The sequence below is a fragment of the Oncorhynchus keta genome, unplaced genomic scaffold, assembly GCF_023373465.1.
Source record: "Oncorhynchus keta strain PuntledgeMale-10-30-2019 unplaced genomic scaffold, Oket_V2 Un_contig_8529_pilon_pilon, whole genome shotgun sequence".
In the NCBI taxonomy this organism is placed as follows: Eukaryota; Metazoa; Chordata; class Actinopteri; order Salmoniformes; family Salmonidae; genus Oncorhynchus; species Oncorhynchus keta.
The window spans coordinates 78,934-101,596 of record NW_026290103.1 but is presented as its reverse complement, the minus strand read 5'-3'; the positions used below and the strand labels follow the sequence as shown (position 1 = coordinate 101,596).

The 22,663-nt window shown below is 44.3% G+C and overlaps 2 protein-coding genes and 1 long non-coding RNA gene across 3 annotated transcripts; all 3 read left to right on the top strand.

Moving 5' to 3' along the window:
* Nucleotides 1-956: 956 nt before the first annotated feature.
* LOC127926854 (BICD family-like cargo adapter 2) lies at nt 957-7,305 on the top strand. The gene is made up of 11 exons (XM_052512520.1): nt 957-1,058; nt 1,133-1,522; nt 1,577-2,116; nt 2,245-2,486; nt 2,676-3,256; nt 3,914-4,030; nt 4,197-4,343; nt 4,632-4,784; nt 5,175-5,558; nt 5,609-5,708; nt 7,214-7,305. The coding sequence occupies exons 5-10, from the start codon at nt 2,798-2,800 to the stop codon at nt 5,690-5,692; spliced, it is 1,344 nt and encodes a 447-aa protein (XP_052368480.1). The 5' UTR covers nt 957-1,058; nt 1,133-1,522; nt 1,577-2,116; nt 2,245-2,486; nt 2,676-2,797; the 3' UTR covers nt 5,693-5,708; nt 7,214-7,305.
* On the top strand, nt 6,163-22,393 carry LOC127926859 (BICD family-like cargo adapter 2; the record flags this gene model as incomplete). Its single annotated transcript, XM_052512521.1, has 5 exons — nt 6,163-6,240; nt 10,096-10,170; nt 12,480-12,562; nt 18,868-18,982; nt 19,321-22,393. Coding segments are annotated over 5 exons (531 nt in total), but the record flags the coding sequence as incomplete, so codon positions are not given.
* On the top strand, nt 12,594-18,849 carry LOC127926857 (uncharacterized). The gene is made up of 3 exons (XR_008125300.1): nt 12,594-13,210; nt 13,269-17,536; nt 17,595-18,849. It is a non-coding gene; the product is annotated as an uncharacterized LOC127926857 (long non-coding RNA).
* Nucleotides 22,394-22,663: the final 270 nt, after the last annotated feature.

Sequence of the window (22,663 nt, the reverse complement as noted above, 5' to 3'; positions counted from 1 at the left end):
AGGTAGAGGAGAGATAACTGACAGAGACAGGTAGAGGAGAGATAACTGACAGAGACAGGTAGAGGAGAGATAACTGACACAGACAGGTAGAGGGAGATAACTGACACAGACAGGTAGAGGAGAGACAACTGACACAGACAGGTAGATGAGAGACAACTGACACAGAGAGACAGACAGGTAGATGAGAGACAACTAACACAGAGAGACAGACAGGTAGAAGTGAGACATCTGACAGAGAGCAGATAACTGACACAGACAGGTAGAGGAGAGATAACTGACAGAGACAGGTAGAGGAGAGATAACTGACACAGACAGGTAGAGGAGAGATAACTGACAGAGACAGGTAGAGGAGAGATAACTGACAGAGACAGGTAGAGGAGAGATAACTGACACAGACAGGTAGAGGGAGATAACTGACACAGACAGGTAGAGGAGAGATAACTGACACAGACAGGTAGAGGAGAGATAACTGACACAGACAGGTAGAGGAGACATAACTGACACAGACAGGTAGAGGAGAGATAACTGACAGAGAGCAGATAACTGACACAGACAGGTAGAGGAGAGACAACTGACACAGACAGGTAGAGGAGAGATAACTGACACAGAGACAGATAACTGACACAGACAGGTAGAGGAGAGATAACTGACACAGACAGATAGAGGAGAGATAACTGACAGAGAGTAGATAACTGACACAGACAGGTAGAGGAGAGATAACTGACAGAGAGTAGATAACTGACACAGACAGGTAGAGGAGAGATAACTGACAGAGAGCAGATAACTGACACAGACAGGTAGAGGAGAGATAACTGACACAGAGAGACAGATAACTGACACAGACATGTAGAGGAGAGATAACTGACACAGACAGGTAGAGGGAGATAACTGACACAGACAGGTAGAGGAGAGATAACTGACACAGACAGGTAGAGGGAGATAACTGACACAGACAGGTAGAGGATAGACAACTGACACAGACAGGTAGCGGAGAGACAACTGACAGAGAGCAGATAACTGACACAGACAGGTAGAGGAGAGATAACTGACACAGACAGGTAGCGGAGAGACAACTGACAGAGAGCAGATAACTGACACAGACAGATAGAGGAGAGATAACTGACACAGACAGGTAGAGGACAGATAACTGACACAGACAGGTAGAGGAGAGATAACTGACAGAGAGCAGATAACTGACACAGACAGGTAGAGGAGAGATAACTGACACAGACAGGTAGAGGACAGATAACTGACACAGACAGGTAGAGGAGAGATAACTGACACAGACAGGTAGAGGAGAGATAACTGACACAGACAGGTAGAGGAGAGATAACTGACAAAGACAGGTAGCGGAGAGACAACTGACAGAGAGCAGATAACTGACACAGACAGGTAGAGGAGAGATAACTGACAGAGACAGGTAGAGGAGAGATAACTGACAGAGAGCAGATAACTGACACAGACAGGTAGAGGAGAGATAACTGACACAGACAGGTAGAGGACAGATAACTGACACAGACAGGTAGAGGAGATAACTGACACAGACAGGTAGAGGACAGATAACTGACACAGACAGGTAGAGGACAGATAACTGACACAGACAGGTAGAGGAGAGATAACTGACACAGACAGGTAGAGGAGAGATAACTGACACAGACAGGTAGAGGAGAGATAACTGACACAGACAGGTAGAGGAGAGATAACTGACAAAGACAGGTAGCGGAGAGACAACTGACAGAGAGCAGATAACTGACACAGACAGGTAGAGGAGAGATAACTGACAGAGACAGGTAGAGGAGAGATAACTGACAGAGAGCAGATAACTGACACAGACAGGTAGAGGAGAGATAACTGACACAGACAGGTAGAGGAGAGATAACTGACACAGACAGGTAGAGGAGAGATAACTGACACAGACAGGTAGAGGACAGATAACTGACACAGACAGGTAGAGGAGAGATAACTGACACAGACAGGTAGAGGAGAGATAACTGACAGAGACAGGTAGAGGGGAGATAACTGACACAGACAGGTAGAGGAGAGATAACTGACACAGACAGGTAGAGGAGAGATAACTGACACAGACAGGTAGAGGAGAGATAACTGACACAGACAGGTAGAGGAGATAACTGACACAGACAGGTAGAGGAGAGATAACTGACACAGACATGTAGAGGAGAGATAACTGACAGAGAGCAGATAACTGACACAGACAGGTAGAGTAGAGATAACTGACACAGACAGGTAGAGGAGAGATAACTGACACAGACAGGTAGAGGAGAGATAACTGACAGAGAGCAGATAACTGACACAGACAGGTAGAGGAGAGATAACTGACACAGACAGGTAGAGGAGAGATAACTGACACAGACAGGTAGAGGAGAGACAACTGACACAGACAGGTAGAGGAGAGACAACTGACACAGACAGGTAGAGGAGAGATAACTGACACAGACAGGTAGAGGGGAGATAACTGACACAGACAGGTAGAGAAGAGATAACTGACACAGACAGGTAGAGGAGAGACAACTGAAACAGACAGGTAGAGGAGAGACAACTGACACAGACAGGTAGAGGAGAGACAACTGACACAGACAGGTAGAGGGGAGATAACTGACACAGAGAGACAGATAACTGACACAGACAGGTAGAGGAGAGACAACTGAAACAGACAGGTAGAGGAGAGACAACTGACACAGACAGGTAGAGGAGAGACAACTGACACAGACAGGTAGAGGAGAGACAACTGACACAGAGAGACAGACAGCTAAGAGAGAACCAGTTTTTAGGAGCAACAATGTATAGATGTAGTGTTTTTGTGGTTGTGTGTGTATGTGTGTGTGTGCGTGTGTGTGGTTGTGTGTGTATGTGTGTGCATGTGTGTGTGTGCGTGTGTGTGGTTGTGTGTGTATGTGTGTGCATGTGTGTGTGTGCGTGTGTGTGGTTGTGTGTGTATGTGTGTGTGTGCGTGTGTGTGTGTGTGTGTGTGGGTTGTGTGTGTGGTTGTGTGTGGTTGTGTGTGTGTGGTTGTGTGTGTCAGGTCCTGCAGCAGGAGAAGCATGTTCTCCGGAGGAGATTGGAGGTATGTGAACTGTCGTCACAACAGAGAGAGGCGGAGCTAACCTCCGAACTCTCCTCCTTACTGGCCGAGCTGGACCGACATCACAGCCGGGGGCAGGGCCAGAAGCGGGAGGAGAACACACAGCTGACTGAGCTGGCCAATCACAACCACCGCCTGGTGGAAGAGTTGGCAGAGGTACAGACAAACACACACATAGATGAGTTCCAGGCTGACTACATTGTAGACGCCTGCTAGATCTCAACTCCCAGAAAGGTGTTTAACCAGGGTGGCCAGATCCAGTGGAATAGTCGACGGTCGTCCAGGTCACAAGGACATTGGGAGATGTCTTCAAAAGCTTCATGCTGTGGCGGGGCACACAATTGGTTGATGCAATGCAACTTCTTCAATGTAGTCAGACAGGAACTCGACCACGGTCTGTGGAATGGAATGTAGACCAGCCAGCTGAATTAACCACACCTACATTAGTCACACGTCAGACAGACAACACAATACAACTCGTTCTCGCCTCTCCTCCCTCTCTCCCTCCCTGTCCTCCTCTCCTCCCTCCCTCCCCCTCCGCTCCTCCCCCTCCCTCCCTGTCCTCCCCCTCCCCTCCCTCCCCCTACACTCCTCCCTCTCTCCCTCCCTGTCCTCCTCTCCTCCCTCCTCTCCCCCTCCCTCCCCCTCCGCTCCTCCCCCTCCCTCCCTGTCCTCCCCCCCTCCCTCCCTCCCCCTACACTCCTCCCTCTCTCCCTCCCTGTCCTCCTCTCCTCCCTCCTCTCCCCCTCCCTCCCCCTCCCGCTCCTCCCCCTCCCTCCCTGTCCTCCCCCTCCCCATCCTGTTCTCCCCCAGGCGGTGTCAGTAGAACACTCATTGCGTGTGGAACTCCGTTCACTCCGAGAAGAGATGGAAGACTCCTCCCTCAGCAAAACCATTAGTTCAACACAACTAGACAACACACAAGCAGAGGTACACACACACACACACACACACACACACACACACACACACACACACACACACACACACACACACACACACACACACACACACACACACACACACACACACACACACACACACACACACACACACACACACACACACACTCCTCCCTCTCTCCTCTCCTCTTCAGAACAGGGTGTTGAAGGAGAGGCTGGGTAATATGGAGGAACAGTTGAGGCTGTGGCAGGAGGACTGTGATAGGCTGAGAGGAGAGAGGGAGAGGCAGAGAGACACACTGACAGATCTACAGACCAATCTGAGAGAGAGAGAAGACCAGGTGAGAACACAGGGGGTGGGTCTTGGAGGGACTGGGTTGATTGCTTAATTTGGATGTAGGTGGAGGGACATTGGGGATAGAGACTGGGAGTAGGTGGGGGGGAACTAACCCTGCTAACCCAAGCCTGTGTGTGTGTGTGTGTGTGTGTGTGTGTGTGTGTGTGTGTGTGTGTGTGTGTGTGTGTGTGTGTGTGTGTGTGTGTGTGTGTGTGTGTGTGTGTGTGTGTGTGTGTGTGTGTGTGTGTGTGTGTGTTTGCGTGCGTGCGTGTGTGTGTGTGTGTGTGTGTAGTTGGAGCAGGAACAGAGTGTGGTGTTTGAGTTGCGGACACTAAGCCGTTCTCTAGAGCGGAGAGTCCAGAGGCTGGAAGAGGACACCAGTCTGGACAACACACACACTCGCACACACCCTCTGTCCCTGCTCAGTGAGATACAGCAGACTCAGGTACTCACGCACACCCTCTGTCCCTGCTCAGTGAGATACAGCAGACTCAGGTACTCACACACCCTCTGTCCCTGCTCAGTGAGATACAGCAGACTCAGGTACAAAAACACACCCTCTGTCCCTGCTCAGTGAGATATAGCAGACTCAGGTACTCACAAAGCCTCTGTCCCTGCTCAGTGAGATACAGCAGACTCAGGTACTCACAAAGCCTCTGTCCCTGCTCAGTGAGATACAGCAGACTCAGGTACTCACACACCCTCTGCCCCTGCTCAGTGAGATACAGCAGACTCAGGTACTCACACACCCTCTGCCCCTGCTCAGTGAGATACAGCAGACTCAGGTACAAAAACACACCCTCTGTCCCTGCTCAGTGAGATATAGCAGACTCAGGTACTCACACACCCTCTGCCCCTGCTCAGTGAGATACAGCAGACTCAGGTACCCACAAAGCCTCTGTCCCTGCTCAGTGAGATACAGCAGACTCAGGTACTCACACACCCTCTGTCCCTGCTCAGTGAGATACAGCAGACTCAGGTACTCACAAAGTCTCTGTCCCTGCTCAGTGAGATACAGCAGACTCAGGTACTCACACACCCTCTGCCCCTGCTCAGCGAGATACAGCAGACTCGGGTACTCACACACCCTCTGTCCCTGCTCAGCGAGATACAGCAGACTCAGGTACTCACACACCCTCTGTCCCTGCTCAGCGAGATACAGCAGACTCAGGTACTCACACACCCTCTGTCCCTGCTCAGCGAGATACAGCAGACTCAGGTACTCACACACCCCCTCTGTCCCTGCTCAGCGAGATATAGCAGACTCAGGTACTCACACACACCCTCTGTCCCTGCTCAGCGAGATACAGCAGACTCAGGTACTCACACACACCCTCTGTCCCTGCTCAGTGAGATACAGCAGACTCAGGTACTCACACACCCTCTAGCCCTGCTCAGTGAGATACAGTAGAATCAGGTACTCACACACCCTCTGTCCCTGCTCAGTGAGATATAGCAGACTCAGGTACTCACACACCCTCTGTCCCTGCTCAGTGAGATACAGCAGACTCAGGTACTCACACACACCCTCTGTCCCTGCTCAGTGAGATATAGCAGACTCAGGTACTCACACACACCCTCTGTCCCTGCTCAGTGAGATACAGCAGACTCAGGTACTCACAAAGACTCTGTCCCTGCTCAGTGAGATACAGCAGACTCAGGTACTCACACACCCTCTGTCCCTGCTCAGTGAGATACAGCAGACTCAGGTACTCACACACCCTCTGCCCCTGCTCAGTGAGATACAGCAGACTCAGGTACTCACAAAGCCTCTGTCCCTGCTCAGTGAGATACAGCAGACTCAGGTACTCACACACCCTCTGCCCCTGCTCAGTGAGATACAGCAGACTCAGGTACCCACAAAGCCTCTGTCCCTGCTCAGTGAGATACAGCAGACTCAGGTACTCACACACCCTCTGTCCCTGCTCAGTGAGATACAGCAGACTCAGGTACTCACAAAGTCTCTGTCCCTGCTCAGTGAGATACAGCAGACTCAGGTACTCACACACCCTCTGCCCCTGCTCAGCGAGATACAGCAGACTCGGGTACTCACACCCCTCTGTCCCTGCTCAGCGAGATACAGCAGACTCAGGTACTCACACACCCTCTGTCCCTGCTCAGCGAGATACAGCAGACTCAGGTACTAACACACCCTCTGTCCCTGCTCAGCGAGATACAGCAGACTCAGGTACTCACACACACCCTCTGTCCCTGCTCAGCGAGATATAGCAGACTCAGGTACTCACACACACCCTCTGTCCCTGCTCAGCGAGATACAGCAGACTCAGGTACTCACACACACCCTCTGTCCCTGCTCAGTGAGATACAGCAGACTCAGGTACTCACACACCCTCTAGCCCTGCTCAGTGAGATACAGTAGAATCAGTTACTCACACACCCTCTGTCCCTGCTCAGTGAGATACAGCAGACTCAGGTACTCACAAAGACTCTGTCCCTGCTCAGTGAGATACAGCAGACTCAGGTACTCACACACCCTCTGTCCCTGCTCAGTGAGATACAGCAGACTCAAGTACTCACACACACCCTCTGTCCCTGCTCAGTGAGATATAGCAGACTCAGGTACTCACACACCCTCTAGCCCTGCTCAGTGAGATACAGCAGACTCAGGTACTCACACACCCTCTTGCCCTGCTCAGTGAGATACAGTAGACTCAGGTACTCACACACCCTCTGTCCCTGCTCAGCGAGATACAGCAGACTCAGGTACTCACACACACCCTCTGTCCCTGCTCAGCGAGATATAGCAGACTCAGGTACTCACACACACCCTCTGTCCCTGCTCAGTGAGATACAGCAGACTCAGGTACTCACACACACCCTCTGTCCCTGCTCAGTGAGATACAGCAGACTCAGGTACTCACACACACCCTCTGTCCCTGCTCAGCGAGATACAGCAGACTCAGGTACTCACAAACCCTCTGGCCCTGCTCAGTGAGATACAGTAGACTCGGGTACTCACACACCCTCTAGCCCTGCTCAGTGAGATACAGCAGACTCAGGTACTCACACACACCCTCTGTCCCTGCTCAGTGAGATATAGCAGACTCAGGTACTCACACACACCCTCTGTCCCTGCTCAGTGAGATACAGCAGACTCAGGTACTCACACACCCTCTAGCCCTGCTCAGTGAGATACAGCAGACTCAGGTACTCACACACCAGTGGAGGCTGCTGAGGGAAGGACGGCTCGTAATAATGTCTGGAACGGAGCAAATGGAATGGCATCGAAACCATGGAGACCATGTATTTGACACCATTCAACTGATTCGGCTCCAGACAATTCCACAAGCCTGTCCTCCCCAATTAAGGTGCCACCAACCTCCTTTGGCACACACACTAAAACACCAACAGCCTGTTTTCTGTACCGTTTTTAAAGACTGGAAAGCAGTGCAGTAATGCAGTGCTATATCACAGTTCACTGTAACAGTCTTTTAAAGGTTATTTATCGTTGAGCACAGCTAGGATGGAATCCCTGACCCCTCTATAGCACAGCTAGGATGGAATCCCAGACCCCTCTATAGCACAGCTAGGATGGAATCCCTGACCCCTCTATAGCACAGCTAGGATGGAATCCCTGACCCCTCTATAGCACAGCTAGGATGGAATCCCAGACCCCTCTATAGCACAGCTAGGATGGAATCCCAGACCCCTCTATAGCACAGCTAGGATGGAATCCCTGACCCCTCTATAGCACAGCTAGGATGGAATCCCAGACCCCTCTATAGCACAGCTAGGATGGAATCCCAGACCCCTCTATAGCACAGCTAGGATGGAATCTCAGACCCCTCTATAGCACAGCTAGGATGGAATCCCAGACCCCTCTATAGCACAGCTAGGATGGAATCTCAGACCCCTCTATAGCACAGCTAGGATGGAATCCCAGACCCCTCTATAGCACAACTAGGATGGAATCCCAGACCCCTCTATAGCACAGCTAGGATGGAATCCCAGACCCCTCTATAGCACAGCTAGGATGGAATCCCAGACCCCTCTATAGCACAGCTAGGATGGAATCCCAGACCCCTCTATAGCACAGCTAGGATGGGCACCCAGACCCCTCTATAGCACAGCTAGGATGGAATCTCAGACCCCTCTATAGCACAGCTAGGATGGAATCGCAGACCCCTCTATAGCACAGCTAGGATGGAATCTCAGACCCCTCTATAGCACAGCTAGGATGGAATCGCAGACCCCTCTATAACACAGCTAGGATGGAATCTCTGACCCCTCTATAGCACAGCTAGGATGGAATCCCTGACCCCTCTATAACACAGCTAGGATGGAATCTCAAATTTTGGAATCTCTTATTTTGTACTGTTGTTGCTATGACAGTCTGTATTGTTGTTGCTATGACAGTGTGTCTTGTTGTTATGACAGTGTGTGTTGTTGTTATGACAGTGTGTCTTGTTGTTATGACAGTGTGTCTTGTTGTTATGACAGTGTGTGTAGTTGATATGACAGTGTGTGTAGTTGTTATGACAGTGTGTCTTGTTGTTATGACAGTGTGTGTTGTTGTTATGACAGTGTGTGTTGTTGTTGTTATGACAGTGTGTCTTGTTGTTATGACAGTGTGTCTTGTTGTTATGACAGTGTGTCTTGTTGTTATGACAGTGTGTGTAGTTGATATGACAGTGTGTGTTGTTGCTATGACAGTGTGTGTGTTGTTATGACAGTGTGTGTAGTTGATATGACAGTGTGTCTTGTTGTTATGACAGTGTGTGTAGTTGATATGACAGTGTGTGTTGTTGCTATGACAGTGTGTGTTGTTGCTATGACAGTGTGTGTTGTTGTTATGACAGTGTGTGTTGTTGCTATGACAGTGTGTGTTGTTGTTATGACAGTGTGTGTAGTTGATATGACAGTGTGTGTTGTTGCTATGACAGTGTGTGTTGTTGTTATGACAGTGTGTGTAGTTGATATGACAGTGTGTCTTGTTGTTATGACAGTGTGTGTAGTTGATATGACAGTGTGTGTTGTTGCTATGACAGTGTGTGTTGTTGTTATGACAGTGTGTGTTGTTGCTATGACAGTGTGTGTTGTTGTTATGACAGCGTGTGTTGTTGCTATGACAGTGTGTGTTGTTGTTGTTATGACAGTGTGTGTTGTTGTTATGACAGTGTGTGTTGTTGTTATGACAGCGTGTGTTGTTGTTGTTATGACAGTGTGTGTTGTTGTTGTTATGACAATGTGTGTTGTTGTTATGACAGTGTGTGTTGTTGCTATGACAGTGTGTGTTGTTGTTGTTATGACAGTGTGTCTTGTTGTTATGACAGTATGTGTTGTTGCTATGACAGTGTGTGTTGTTGTTGTTATGACAGTGTGTCTTGTTGTTATGACAGTGTGTCTTGTTGTTATGACAGTGTGTATTGTTGTTTCTATGACAGTATGTCTTGTTGTTATGATAGTGTGTGTAGTTGATATGACAATGTGTGTTGTTACTATGACAGTGTGTGTTGTTGTTATGACAGTGTGTGTTGTTGCTATGACAGTGTGTGTTGTTGCTATGACAGTGTTTGTTGTTGTTATGACAGCGTGTGTTGTTGCTATGACAGTGTGTGTTGTTGCTATGACAGTGTGTGTTGTTGCTATGACAGTGTTTGTTGTTGTTATGACAGTGTGTGTTGTTGTTATGACAGTGTGTGTTGTTGTTATGACAGTGTGTGTTGTTGCTATGACAGTGTGTGTTGTTGCTATGACAGTGCGTTGTTGCTATGACAATGTGTCTTGTTGTCCAGGCTACAGAGACACTGTTGGCCCACTCTACCATCCTACAAGACAAAGACCAGGAGATAGACACACTGAGAGAAAAGGTGAGTTAATACACACACATGTAAAGGACATCACTCTGCTTGTATATCGAGTACCACTTCCTCCTCTTTCGGCTCATGCCTTACACACCGCCCTCCTTGACAACATTCCAACGGATTGAGACTCCCAAAAGCTACCTCTTGCTATGTGGATATATACTAAGGTATTGGAAATTGTTTTAAAAAGGTCCTATCAGGGATAATTTTGCTATTTGATTTTGAAGACCACTACATGGAGCAACAGATAGTACTCCTAAAGGAAGTTTATTCTGTCTGTCCTTTATCAGAGCGATATAAGAAAGATCAGAAAACATTTTTTTTTTTTAGATGTATTTAACCCCTAATTTTTTGTTACTAAAGTCTCAATATATACTGTACTTCCATTAGTTCTTTCAACTGGTACCTGGGGACATTCAGGCCTGTGGGCATCCTAGAGCAAAACAACCAAAATGTACGTGTTTGTGAGAGTCTCACGTTTCCACAGTAGTTAATATTTTAGTAGTTTTGTAGGACAAACCGTTCAGAAGCTAAAAACAATTTTGTGAGAAGACCAATTTTCGGTCTGACAACCACCCCTCTAACTCTGACAACCACCCCTCTAACTCTGACAACCACCCCTCTAACTCTGACAACCACCCCTCTAACTCTGTCACCTTTCACCACAGATGTCTCGTGGTCTGACAGACATCGCTCTAGCTCTGTCACCACAGATGTCTCATGGTCTGACAGACATCGCTCTAGCTCTGTCACCTTTCACCACAGATGGGATGTCTCATGGTCTGACAGACATCGCTCTAGCTCTTTCACCACAGATGTCTCATGGTCTGACAGACATCGCTCTAGCTCTGTCACCTTTCACCACAGATGGGATGTCTCATGGTCTGACAGACATTGCTCTAGCTCTTTCACCACAGATGTCTCATGGTCTGACAGACATCGCTCTAGCTCTTTCACCACAGATGTCTCATGGTCTGACAGACATCGCTCTAGCTCTTTCACCACAGATGTCTCATGGTCTGACAGACATCGCTCTAGCTCTTTCACCACAGATGCAGAAGTGTGACATAGGCGGATATGGTGGATTGAGTCACATCCAATGAAAAAGAACAGATACTGTGTCTATCTTAAATTGAAAGATTTTAATGCAGATTTTATTTATTATACTAATTAGATTTCGAGGACATCGACCTTAAGGGATTAATGGAAGCTTCTCTAATGTCAAACATGGAAAGTGTGGTGTACCACAGGGCAGCTCTCTAGGCCCTCTACTATTTTCTATTTTTACCAATGATCTGCCACTGGCATTAAAAAAAGCATGTGGGTCCATGTATGCTGATGATGCCACTAAGCACAAACCAGATGGGATGGCATATCGCTGCAGAATGCTGTGGTATCCATGCTGTTTAAGTGTGCCTTGATGGACTGTCGTTTATCTTTGCTTATTTAAGCTTATTTAAGTGTGTAATGCTGTCATCATGGCAAAGGGTGGCTACTTTGAAGAATCTCAAATACAAATGATGTTTTTATGTGTTTAACACTTTTATGGTTACTACCTGATTCCATATGTGTTATTTCATAGTGTTGACGTCTTCGCTATTATTCTACAATGTAGAAAATAGTACAACAATTAAAAAGAAAAACACTTGAATGTGTGTCCAAACTTGGACTGGCACTGTATGTAAATTGTAGTCTTGTGTCTGTAATGTATTTTTAGTTTAATGTTGGAGCCAGGTAAGACTCGCTGTCGCCATTGGCGACAACTAATGAGGATCCTAATAAATCAAATAAAAAACACACTAACCTCCAACACAACTCTCTCAAACACACTAACCTCTCTCTAATCTCTCTCTAACACACTAACCTCTCTCTAACCTCTCTCTAAGACACTAACCTCTCTCTAACACACTAACCTCTCTCTAACACACTAACCTCTCTCTAACACACTAACTTCTCTCTAACACACTAACCTCTCTCTAACACACTAACCTCTAACACACTAACCTCTCTCTAACACACAGTTCTCTCTGTAACACACTAACCTCTCTCTAACTTATAACCTCTCTCTAACCTCTCTCTAACCTCTAACCTCTCTCTAACCTCTCTCTAACACACTAACCTCTCTCTAAACTCTCTCTAACACACGGACCTCTCTCTAACCTCTCACTAGCTCTCTCTTATCTCTCTCTAACACACTAACCTCTCTCAAACCTCTCTCTAACACAATAACCTCTCTCTAACCCCTCTCTAACCTCTCTCTAACCTCTCTCTAAGACACTAACCTCTCTCTAACCTCTCTCTCTTGTTCTCCTCAGCTATGCTCCAGAGAGGCGGAGCTTGATTCTCTGAGGGAGGAGCTACAGCCATTCAGGAGCTGTCAAGGAAAACCCAGCTACAGGTACACCCGTATGCACTCAGACACACTTACACACACACACACACACACACACACACACACACACACACACACACACACACACACACACACACACACACACACACACACACACACACACACACACACACACACACACACACACACACACACACACACACACACACACACACACACACACACACACACACACACACACACACAGATCATTTTGTTGATGTGAGCCATTACCAGCCTTTAAAAGCACTTCATGTCTACAGATGTGAGTGCTACGGGTCAGTAGTGCTTTGGGCAGGTTACCTTGGTGTTCTTGGGCACAGGGTTGGTATTACAGACTCAGACAGGGACAGGTTGGTATTACAGATTCAGACAGGGACAGGTTGGTACTACAGACTCAGACAGGGACAGGTTTGTACTACAGACAGGGACAGGTTGGTACTACAGACTCAGACAGGGACAGGTTTGTATTACAGACTCAGACAGGGACAGGTTGGTACTACAGACAGGGACAGGTTGGTACTACAGACTTAGACAGGGACAGGTTGGTACTACAGACTCAGACAGGGACAGGTTGGTACTACAGACTCAGACAGGGACAGGTTGGTACTACAGACTCAGACAGGGACAGGTTGGTACTACAGACAGGGACAGGTTGGTACTACAGACTTAGACAGGGACAGGTTGGTACAACAGACTCAGACAGGGACAGGTTGGTACTACAGACAGGGACAGGTTGGTACTACAGACTCAGACAGGGACAGGTTTGTATTACAGACTCAGACAGGGACAGGTTGGTACTACAGACAGGGACAGGTTGGTACTACAGACTTAGACAGGGACAGGTTGGTACTACAGACTCAGACAGGGACAGGTTGGTATTACAGACTCAGACAGGGACAGGTTGGTACTGCAGACTCAGACAGGGACAGGTTGGTACTACAGACTCAGACAGGGACAGGTTGGTACTGCAGACTCAGACAGGGACAGGTTGGTACTACAGACAGGGACAGGTTGGTACTACAGACTTAGACAGGGACAGGTTGGTACTACAGACTCAGACAGGGACAGGTTGGTATTACAGACTCAGACAGGGACAGGTTGGTATTACAGACTCAGACAGGGACAGGTTGGTACTGCAGACAGGGACAGGTTGGTATTACAGACTCAGACAGGGACAGGTTGGTACTACAGACTCAGACAGGGACAGGTTGGTACTGCAGACAGGGACAGGTTGGTATTACAGACTCAGACAGGGACAGGTTGGTATTACAGACTCAGACAGGGACAGGTTGGTACTACAGAATCAGACAGGGACAGGTTGGTACTACAGACTCAGACAGGGACAGGTTGGTACTACAGAATCAGACAGGGAGAGGTTGGTACTGCAGACTCAGACAGGGACAGGTTTGTACTACAGACAGGGACAGGTTGGTATTACAGAATCAGACAGGGACAGGTTGGTATTACAGACTCAGACAGGGACAGGTTGGTACTACAGAATCAGACAGGGACAGGTTGGTACTGCAGACTCAGACAGGGACAGGTTTGTACTACAGACAGGGACAGGTTGGTACTACAGACTCAGACAGGGACAGGTTGGTACTACAGAATCAGACAGGGACAGGTTGGTATTACAGACTCAGACAGGGACAGGTTGGTACTACAGACTCAGACAGGGACAGGTTGGTACTACAGACAGGGACAGGGACAGGTTGGTACTACAGACAGGGACAGGTTGGTACTACAGACTCAGACAGGGACAGGTTGGTACTACAGACTCAGACAGGGACAGGTTGGTACTACAGACAGGGACAGGGACAGGTTGGTACTACAGACAGGGACAGGTTGGTATTACAGACTCAGACAGGGACAGGTTGGTACTACAGACTCAGACAGGGACAGGTTGGTACTACAGAATCAGACAGGGACAGGTTGGTACTACAGACTCAGACAGGGACAGGTTGGTACTACAGACTCAAACAGGGACAGGTTGGTACTACATAATCAGACAGGGACAGGTTGGTACTACAGACTCAGACAGGGACAGGTTGGTACTACAGACAGGGACAGGTTGGTATTACAGACTCAGACAGGGACAGGTTGGTACTACAGACAGGGACAGGTTGGTATTACAGAATCAGACAGGGACAGGTTGGTATTACAGACTCAGACAGGGACAGGTTGGTACTACAGACAGGGACAGGTTGGTATTACAGACTCAGACAGGGACAGGTTGGTACTACAGACAGGGACAGGTTGGTATTACAGAATCAGACAGGGACAGGTTGGTATTACAGACTCAGACAGGGACAGGTTGGTACTACAGACTCAGACAGGGACAGGTTGGTACTACAGAATCAGACAGGGACAGGTTGGTACTACAGACTCACACAGGGACAGGTTGGTACTACAGACAGGGACAGGTTGAAAATGTCAGTGAAGACACCTGCCAGATGGTCAACGTGCTCTCGGTTCGCGTCCTGGTCATCCGTCTGGTTCTGTGGCCTTATGAACGTTGACGGTCCTCACATCGGCTACGGTGAGCGTGACAACACAGTCGTCTAGAATACACACGGCCTATTATTTACCTGACCTCCTCACGCCATTTGCACACACTGTATATAGACTTTCTTTTTTTCTACTGTATTACGCTCTTTTACTCCATGTGTAACTCTGTGTTGTTGTTTGTGTTGCGCTGCTTTGCTTTATCTTGGCCAGGTCGCAGTTGTAAAATGAGAACTTGTTCTCAACTGGCCTACCAGGTTTAAATAATGGTTAAATAAAATAAAATACCGTAGGCCTACTGTAATCATATAGAACACATACTGTAGTCCTATTGTATTTCCTACTGTAATCATATAGAACACATACTGTAGTCCTATTGTATTTCCTACTGTAATCATATAGAACACATACTGTAGTCCTATTGTAGTCATAAAACCCATGCTGTTGTCCTACTGTAATTATATAGAATGCATAATGTATTTCCTACTGTAATCATATAAAACACATACTGTAGTCCTATTGTAGTCATAAAACCCATGCTGTTGTCCTACTGTAATTATATAGAATGCATAATGTATTTCCTACTGTAATCATATACAACAAATACTGTAGGCCTACTGTAATCTTATAGAACACATACTGTAGGCCTACTGTAATCATATAAAACACATACTATAGTCCAATTTTATTTCCCACTGTAATAATTTAGAACACATACTGTAGTCCTACTGTATTTCCTACTGTAATCATGTAAAACACATACTGTAGGCATACTGTAATCATATAGAACACATACTGTAGTACTACTGTAATCATATAAACACATACTATAGTCCTACTGTAATCATATAGAACACATACTGTAGGCCTACTATAATCATGTAAAACACATACTGTAGGCATACTGTAATCATATAGAAAACATACTGTAGTACTACTGTAATCATATAGAACACATACTATAGTCCCACTGTAATCATATAGAACACATACTGTAGGCCTACTGTAATCATATAAACACATACTATAGTCCTACTGTAATCATATAGAACACATACTGTAGTCCTACTGTAATCATATAGAACACATACTGTAGTCCTACTGTAATCATATAGAACACATATTGTAATCATATATAACACATACTGTAGACCTACTGTAATCATATAGAACACATACTGTAGTCCTACTGTAATCATGTAAAACACATACTGTAGGTCTACTGTAATCATATAGAACACATACTGTAGGCCTACTGTAATAATATTAACACATACTGTAGTCCTACTGTAATAATATTAACACATACTGTAGTCCTACTGTAATAATATTAACACATACTGTAGTCCTACTGTAATCATATATAACACATACTGTAGGCCTACTGTAATCATATAGAACACATACTGTAGGCATACTGTAATCATATAGAACACATACTGTAGTCCTACTGTAATCATATAAACACATACTATAGTCCTACTGTAATCATATAGAACACATACTGTAGTCCTACTGTAATCATATAGAACACATACTGTAGTCCTACTGTAATCATATAGAACACATATTGTAATCATATATAACACATACTGTAGACCTACTGTAATCATATAGAACACATACTGTAGTCCTACTGTAATCATGTAAAACACATACTGTAGGTCTACTGTAATCATATAGAACACATACTGTAGTCCTACTGTAATAATATTAACACATACTGTAGTCCTACTGTAATCATATATAACACATACTGTAGGCCTACTGTAATCATATAGAACACATACTGTAGTCCTACTGTAATAATATTAACACATACTGTAGTCCTACTGTAATCATATAGAACACATACTGTAATCATATAGAACACATACTGTAGTCCTACTGTAATCTTCTAGAACACATGCTGTAATCATATAGAACACATACTGTAGTCCTACTGTAATCTTCTAGAACACATACTGTAATCATATAGAACACATACTGTAGTCCTACTGTAATCTTCTAGAACACATACTGTAATCATATAGAACACATACTGTAGTCCTACTGTAATCTTCTAGAACACATACTGTAATCATATAGAACACATACCGTAGTCCGAACTGTAATCTTCTAGAACACATACTGTAATCATATAGAACACATACCGTAGTCCGAACTGTAATCTTCTAGAACACATACTGTAATCATATGAACACATACTGTAGGCCTACTGTAAGTCCAGAGATATGAGACTAGAGACGATGAGGAACCGGTAGTGGCTCCAGACAGTGCTTTGAAAGGCTGGTTGATCTCCCCCTCCAGGATGGAGAAGCTATCTTGGTTACAGTATTCCAGTGGGGGGATAGAGGTAGCACACAGGAGGACATTTGTCTCTGTTGTACAGGGATTCTAGTGGGGGGATATAGGTAGCACACAGGAGGACATTTGTCTCTGTTGTACAGGGATTCTAGTGGGGGGATATAGGTAGCACACAGGAGGACATGTTTCTCTGTTGTACAGGGATTCTAGTGGGGGGATATAGGTAGCACACAGGAGGACATTTGTCTCTGTTGTACAGGGATTCTAGTGGGGGGATATAGGTAGCACACAGGAGGACATTTGTCTCTGTTGTACAGGGATTCTAGTGGGGGGATATAGGTAGCACACAGGAGGACATTTGTCTCCGTTGTACAGGGATTCTAGTGAGGGGATATAGGTAGCACACAGGAGGACATTTGTCTCTGTTGTACAGGGATTCTAATGGGGGGATATAGGTAGCACACAGGAGGACATGTTTCTCTGTTGTGATAATTTCCTTTGGAATTTCAAGCCAAATGTAAACTGTTCCTGTTTTTATTAATTTAATAGAGTGAGTTAGGTCTGCTCTATACCAAATGATCATACCCCCTGAGTCCCTTTCCTGTTTCACACCTGGTAGTGTGGTGGATGGGACTACCAGCTCTCTGTAACCTAGAGGGCAACCAGTGGGTCCATCTCCTCTATACCACCCACCTGGTAGTGTGGTGGATGGGACTACCAGCTCTCTGTAACCTAGAGGGCAACCAGTGGGTCCATCTCCTCTATACCACCCACCTGGTAGTGTGGTGGATGGGACTACCAGCTCTCTGTAACCTAGAGGGCAACCAGTGGGTCCATCTCCTCTATACCACCCACCTGGTAGTGTGGTGGATGGGACTACCAGCTCTCTGTAACCTAGGGGGAAACCAGTGGCTCCATCTCCTCTATACCACCCACCTGGTAGTGTGGTGGATGGGACTACCAGCTCTCTGTAACCTAGGGGGAAACCAGTGGCTCCATCTCCTCTATACCACCCACCTGGTAGTGTGGTGGATGGGACTACCAGCTCTCTGTAACCTAGAGGGCAACCAGTGGGTCCATCTCCTCTATACCACCCACCTGGTAGTGTGGTGGATGGGACTACCAGCTCTCTGTAACCTAGAGGGCAACCAGTGGGTCCATCTCCTCTATACCACCCACCTGGTAGTGTGGTGGATGGGACTACCAGCTCTCTGTAACCTAGAGGCCAACCAGTGGGTCCATCTCCTCTATACCAGGTTTCTTGTAGGATGACAATGTCTGTATTTCTTCAAAGTCCAGGTTCCTGCTCTTTAGGCCAAAGGCAGATGACCTCAGGCCTTGGAAATTCCAGGATGAGATAGTGAAGGCTTTGTGTTCCATAAAGTGTCCAATGTTGTTGGTCGTGTGGTTTGGCCTCAGACCAAACATTTGGTTTTGAAGATCTCTCTCTCTCTCTCTCTCTCTCTCTCTCTCTCTCTCTCTCTGTGTGTGTGTAGCTCCCTGGAGAGCGAGGTGTGTACGGTGCGAGCGGAGAGAGACAGTCTGACCCAGCAGCTGCTGAACACCATTCAACACAAGGTGGTGCTGTCGCAGGAGGTTGACGCATGGCAGGTGGGTCTGGGGGTGACGCTGGGCTTGTTTTCTCAGACTGACAGTTACAGTACAAAGAAGAAAACATTTCAATTTACTATTTTATTTTATCGACCTCTCTTCCCCACTTTCAACCCCTTCTATCGCTCTCTCTCGCTCTCTCCCCTCCTTCTCACCCTCCCTCCCTCTCTCCTCCCTCTCTCTCTCCCTACCTCCTCTCTCCCCCTCCCTCTCGCTCTCTCCTACACTCTCGCTCTCTTCCCCCCTCGGCTTCTCCCCCCCACTCCCCCTCCCCTCTCGCTCTCTCCACTCCGCTCTCTCTCCTCTCCCCTCGCTCTCCCCCCCTCTCTTTCTTTCAGGAGGACATGCGGCTGCTGATAAGTCAGCAGGTGCAACAGCAGGCAGAGGAGAAAGAGAGAGAAAAGGAACGAGAGAAAGAGAGCAAGAGGAAGGGGCTGCAGAGAAGCCGGTCCATGAGAGTCAGAGGAGAGAGAGGGAAAGGAGGATTCTTCTCTTCTCTCTTTAAAGGGGATGAATAGAGAGATGGAGGGACAGAGAAACGGAGGAGAGAGGGAAAGAGAGGACAGGTATTTGATGTAAATATTGAAATATAGATCACATGGTTAAACATTAAGATATTTAGTTTATACTGTAATGTTTTACACATTCGAAAGTCTCTCAGCCTATCACACAATGTTATGCAAATTAGTTCCTGTATGTGAGGATACTGGGGGTAGTTTTTGATGAGGCGTTTGTGCAGCGGGTCAGTGCTGGTGTCTGTGTTCATCCAAATAAATTACAACTTGATTATTTTATGGGAAATCAGTGTCCTAGACTGTTTACGCTAGTCAACAAACTACATGCGCCTGTCGGTGGCCTTACAGGATCATTACAATACCATACCACGCCCATGTAATGTTGAGAATGTTCTACTGTGTATATTTAGAATGTTCTACTGTGTATATTTAGAATGTTCTGTGCATATTTAGAATGTTATACTGTGTATATTTAGAATGTTCTACTGTGTATATTTAGAATGTTTTACTGTGTATATTTAGAATGTTCTACTGTGTATATTTAGAATGTTCTACTGTGTATATTTAGAATGTTCTACTGTGTATATTTAGAATGTTTTACTGTGTATATTTAGAATGTTCTACTGTGTATATTTAGAATGTTCTACTGTGTATATTTAGAATGTTATACTGTGTATATTTAAAATGTTCTACTGTGTATATTTAGAATGTTCTACTGTGTATATTTAGAATGTATATACAGTGCCTTGCAAAATTATTCAGCCCTTTTTGGATTTATGACAATGAAATACAGTATATTCATGATACTATTGTGTTTATATACAGTATATTCATGATACTATTGTGTGTATATACAGTATATCCATGACACTATTGTGTTTATATACAGTATATTCATGATACTATTGTGTTTATATACAGTATATTCATGATACTATTGTGTTTATATACAGTATATTCATGATACTATTATGTTTATATACAGTATATCCATGATACTATTGTGTTTATATACAGTATATTCATGATACTATTGTGTTTATATACAGTATATTCATGATACTATTGTGTTTATATACAGTATATTCATGATACTATTGTGTGTATATACAGTATATCCATGATACTATTGTGTTTATATACAGTATATTCATGATACTATTGTGTTTATATACAGTATATTAATGATACTATTGTGTTTATATACAGTATATTCATGATACTATTGTGTTTATATACAGTATATACATTCATGATACTATTGTGTTTATATACAGTATATTCATGATACTATTGTGTTTATATACAGTATATTCATGATACTATTGTGTGTATATACAGTATATCCATGATACTATTGTGTTTATATACAGTATATTCATGATACTATTGTGTTTATATACAGTATATTCATGATGCTATTGTGTTTATATACAGTATATTCATGATACTATTGTGTTTATTTACAGCATATACATGATACTATTGTGTTTATATACAGTATATACATTCATGATACTATTGTATTTATATACAGTATATTCATGATACTATTGTGTTTATATACAGTATATACATGATACTATTGTGTTTATATACAGTATATTCATGATACTATTGTGTTTATATACAGTATATACATTCATGATACTATTGTGTTTATATACAGTATATTCATGATACTATTGTGTTTATATACAGTATATACATGATACTATTGTGTTTATATACAGTATATTCATGATACTATTGTGTTTATATACAGTATATACATTCATGATACTATTGTGTTTATATACAGTATATACATGATACTATTGTGTTTATATACAGCATATACATTCATGATATTATTGTGTCTATATACAGTATATTCATGATACTATTGTGTTTATATACAGTATATACATTCATGATACTATTGTGTTTATATACAGTATATTCATGATACTATTGTGTTTATATACAGTATATACATGATACTATTGTGTTTATATACAGTATATACATTCATGATACTATTGTGTTTATATACAGTATATACATGATACTATTGTGTTTATATACAGTATATACATGATACTATTGTGTTTATATACAGTATATTCATTATACTATTGTGTTTATATACAGTATATTCATGATACTATTGTGTGTATATACATGATACTATTGTGTTTATATACAGTATATACATGATACTATTGTGTTTATATACAGTATATACATGATACTATTGTGTTTATATACAGTATATACATGATACTATTGTGTTTATATACAGTATATACATTCATGATACTATTGTGTTTATATACAGTATATTCATTATACTATTGTGTTTATATACAGTATATTCATGATACTATTGTGTGTATATACAGTATATACATTCATGATACTATTGTGTTTATATACAGTATATACATGATACTATTGTGTTTATATACATATATACATGATACTATTGTGTTTATATACATATATTCATGATGCTATTGTGTGTATATACAGTATATTCATGATACTATTGTGTTTATATACAGTATATTCATGATACTATTGTGTTTATATACATATATACATGATACTATTGTGTTTATATACATATATACACTACCATTCAAAAGTTTGGAGTCACTTAGAAATGACCTTGTTTTTAAAAGAAAAAAAAAATTGTCTATTAAAATAACATCAAATTGATCAGAAATACAGTGTAGACATTGTTAATGTTGTAAATGACTATTGTAGCTGGAAACGGCTGATTTTTAATGGAATATCTATATAGGCGTATAGAGGCCATTATCAGCAACCATCACTCCTGTGTACAGCTGAAAACTGTTGTCCTGAATAAAGAAGAGATAAAACTGGCCTTTAGACTAGTTGAGTATCTGGAGCATCAGCATTTGTGTTTTCGATTACAGGCTCAAAATGGCCAGAAACAAAGACCTTTCTTCTGAAACTCGTCAGTCTATTCTTGTTCTGAGAAATGAAGGCTGTTCCATGTGAGAAATTGCCAAGAAACTGAAGATCTCGTACAACGCTGTGTACTACTCCCTTCACAGAACAGCGCAAACTGGCCCTAACCAGAATAGAAAGAGGAGTGGGAGGCCCCGGTGCACAACTGAGCAAGAGGACAAGTACATTAAATAGTACCCGCAAAACA

What these genes read in the sequence shown, in the direction of transcription:
- LOC127926854 (XM_052512520.1), top strand. Translation starts at nt 2,798, where the DNA reads ATGTATAGATGTAGTGTTTTTGTGGTTGTGTGTGTATGTGTGTGTGTG. An exon ending in TGAGAGAGAGAGAAGACCAG is followed by an intron (nt 4,344 to 4,631) that starts GTGAGAACACAG and finishes GTGTGTGTGTAG; the next exon opens with TTGGAGCAGGAACAGAGTGT. An exon ending in GCGAGATACAGCAGACTCAG is followed by an intron (nt 5,559 to 5,608) that starts GTACTCACACAC and finishes TAGCAGACTCAG; the next exon opens with GTACTCACACACACCCTCTG.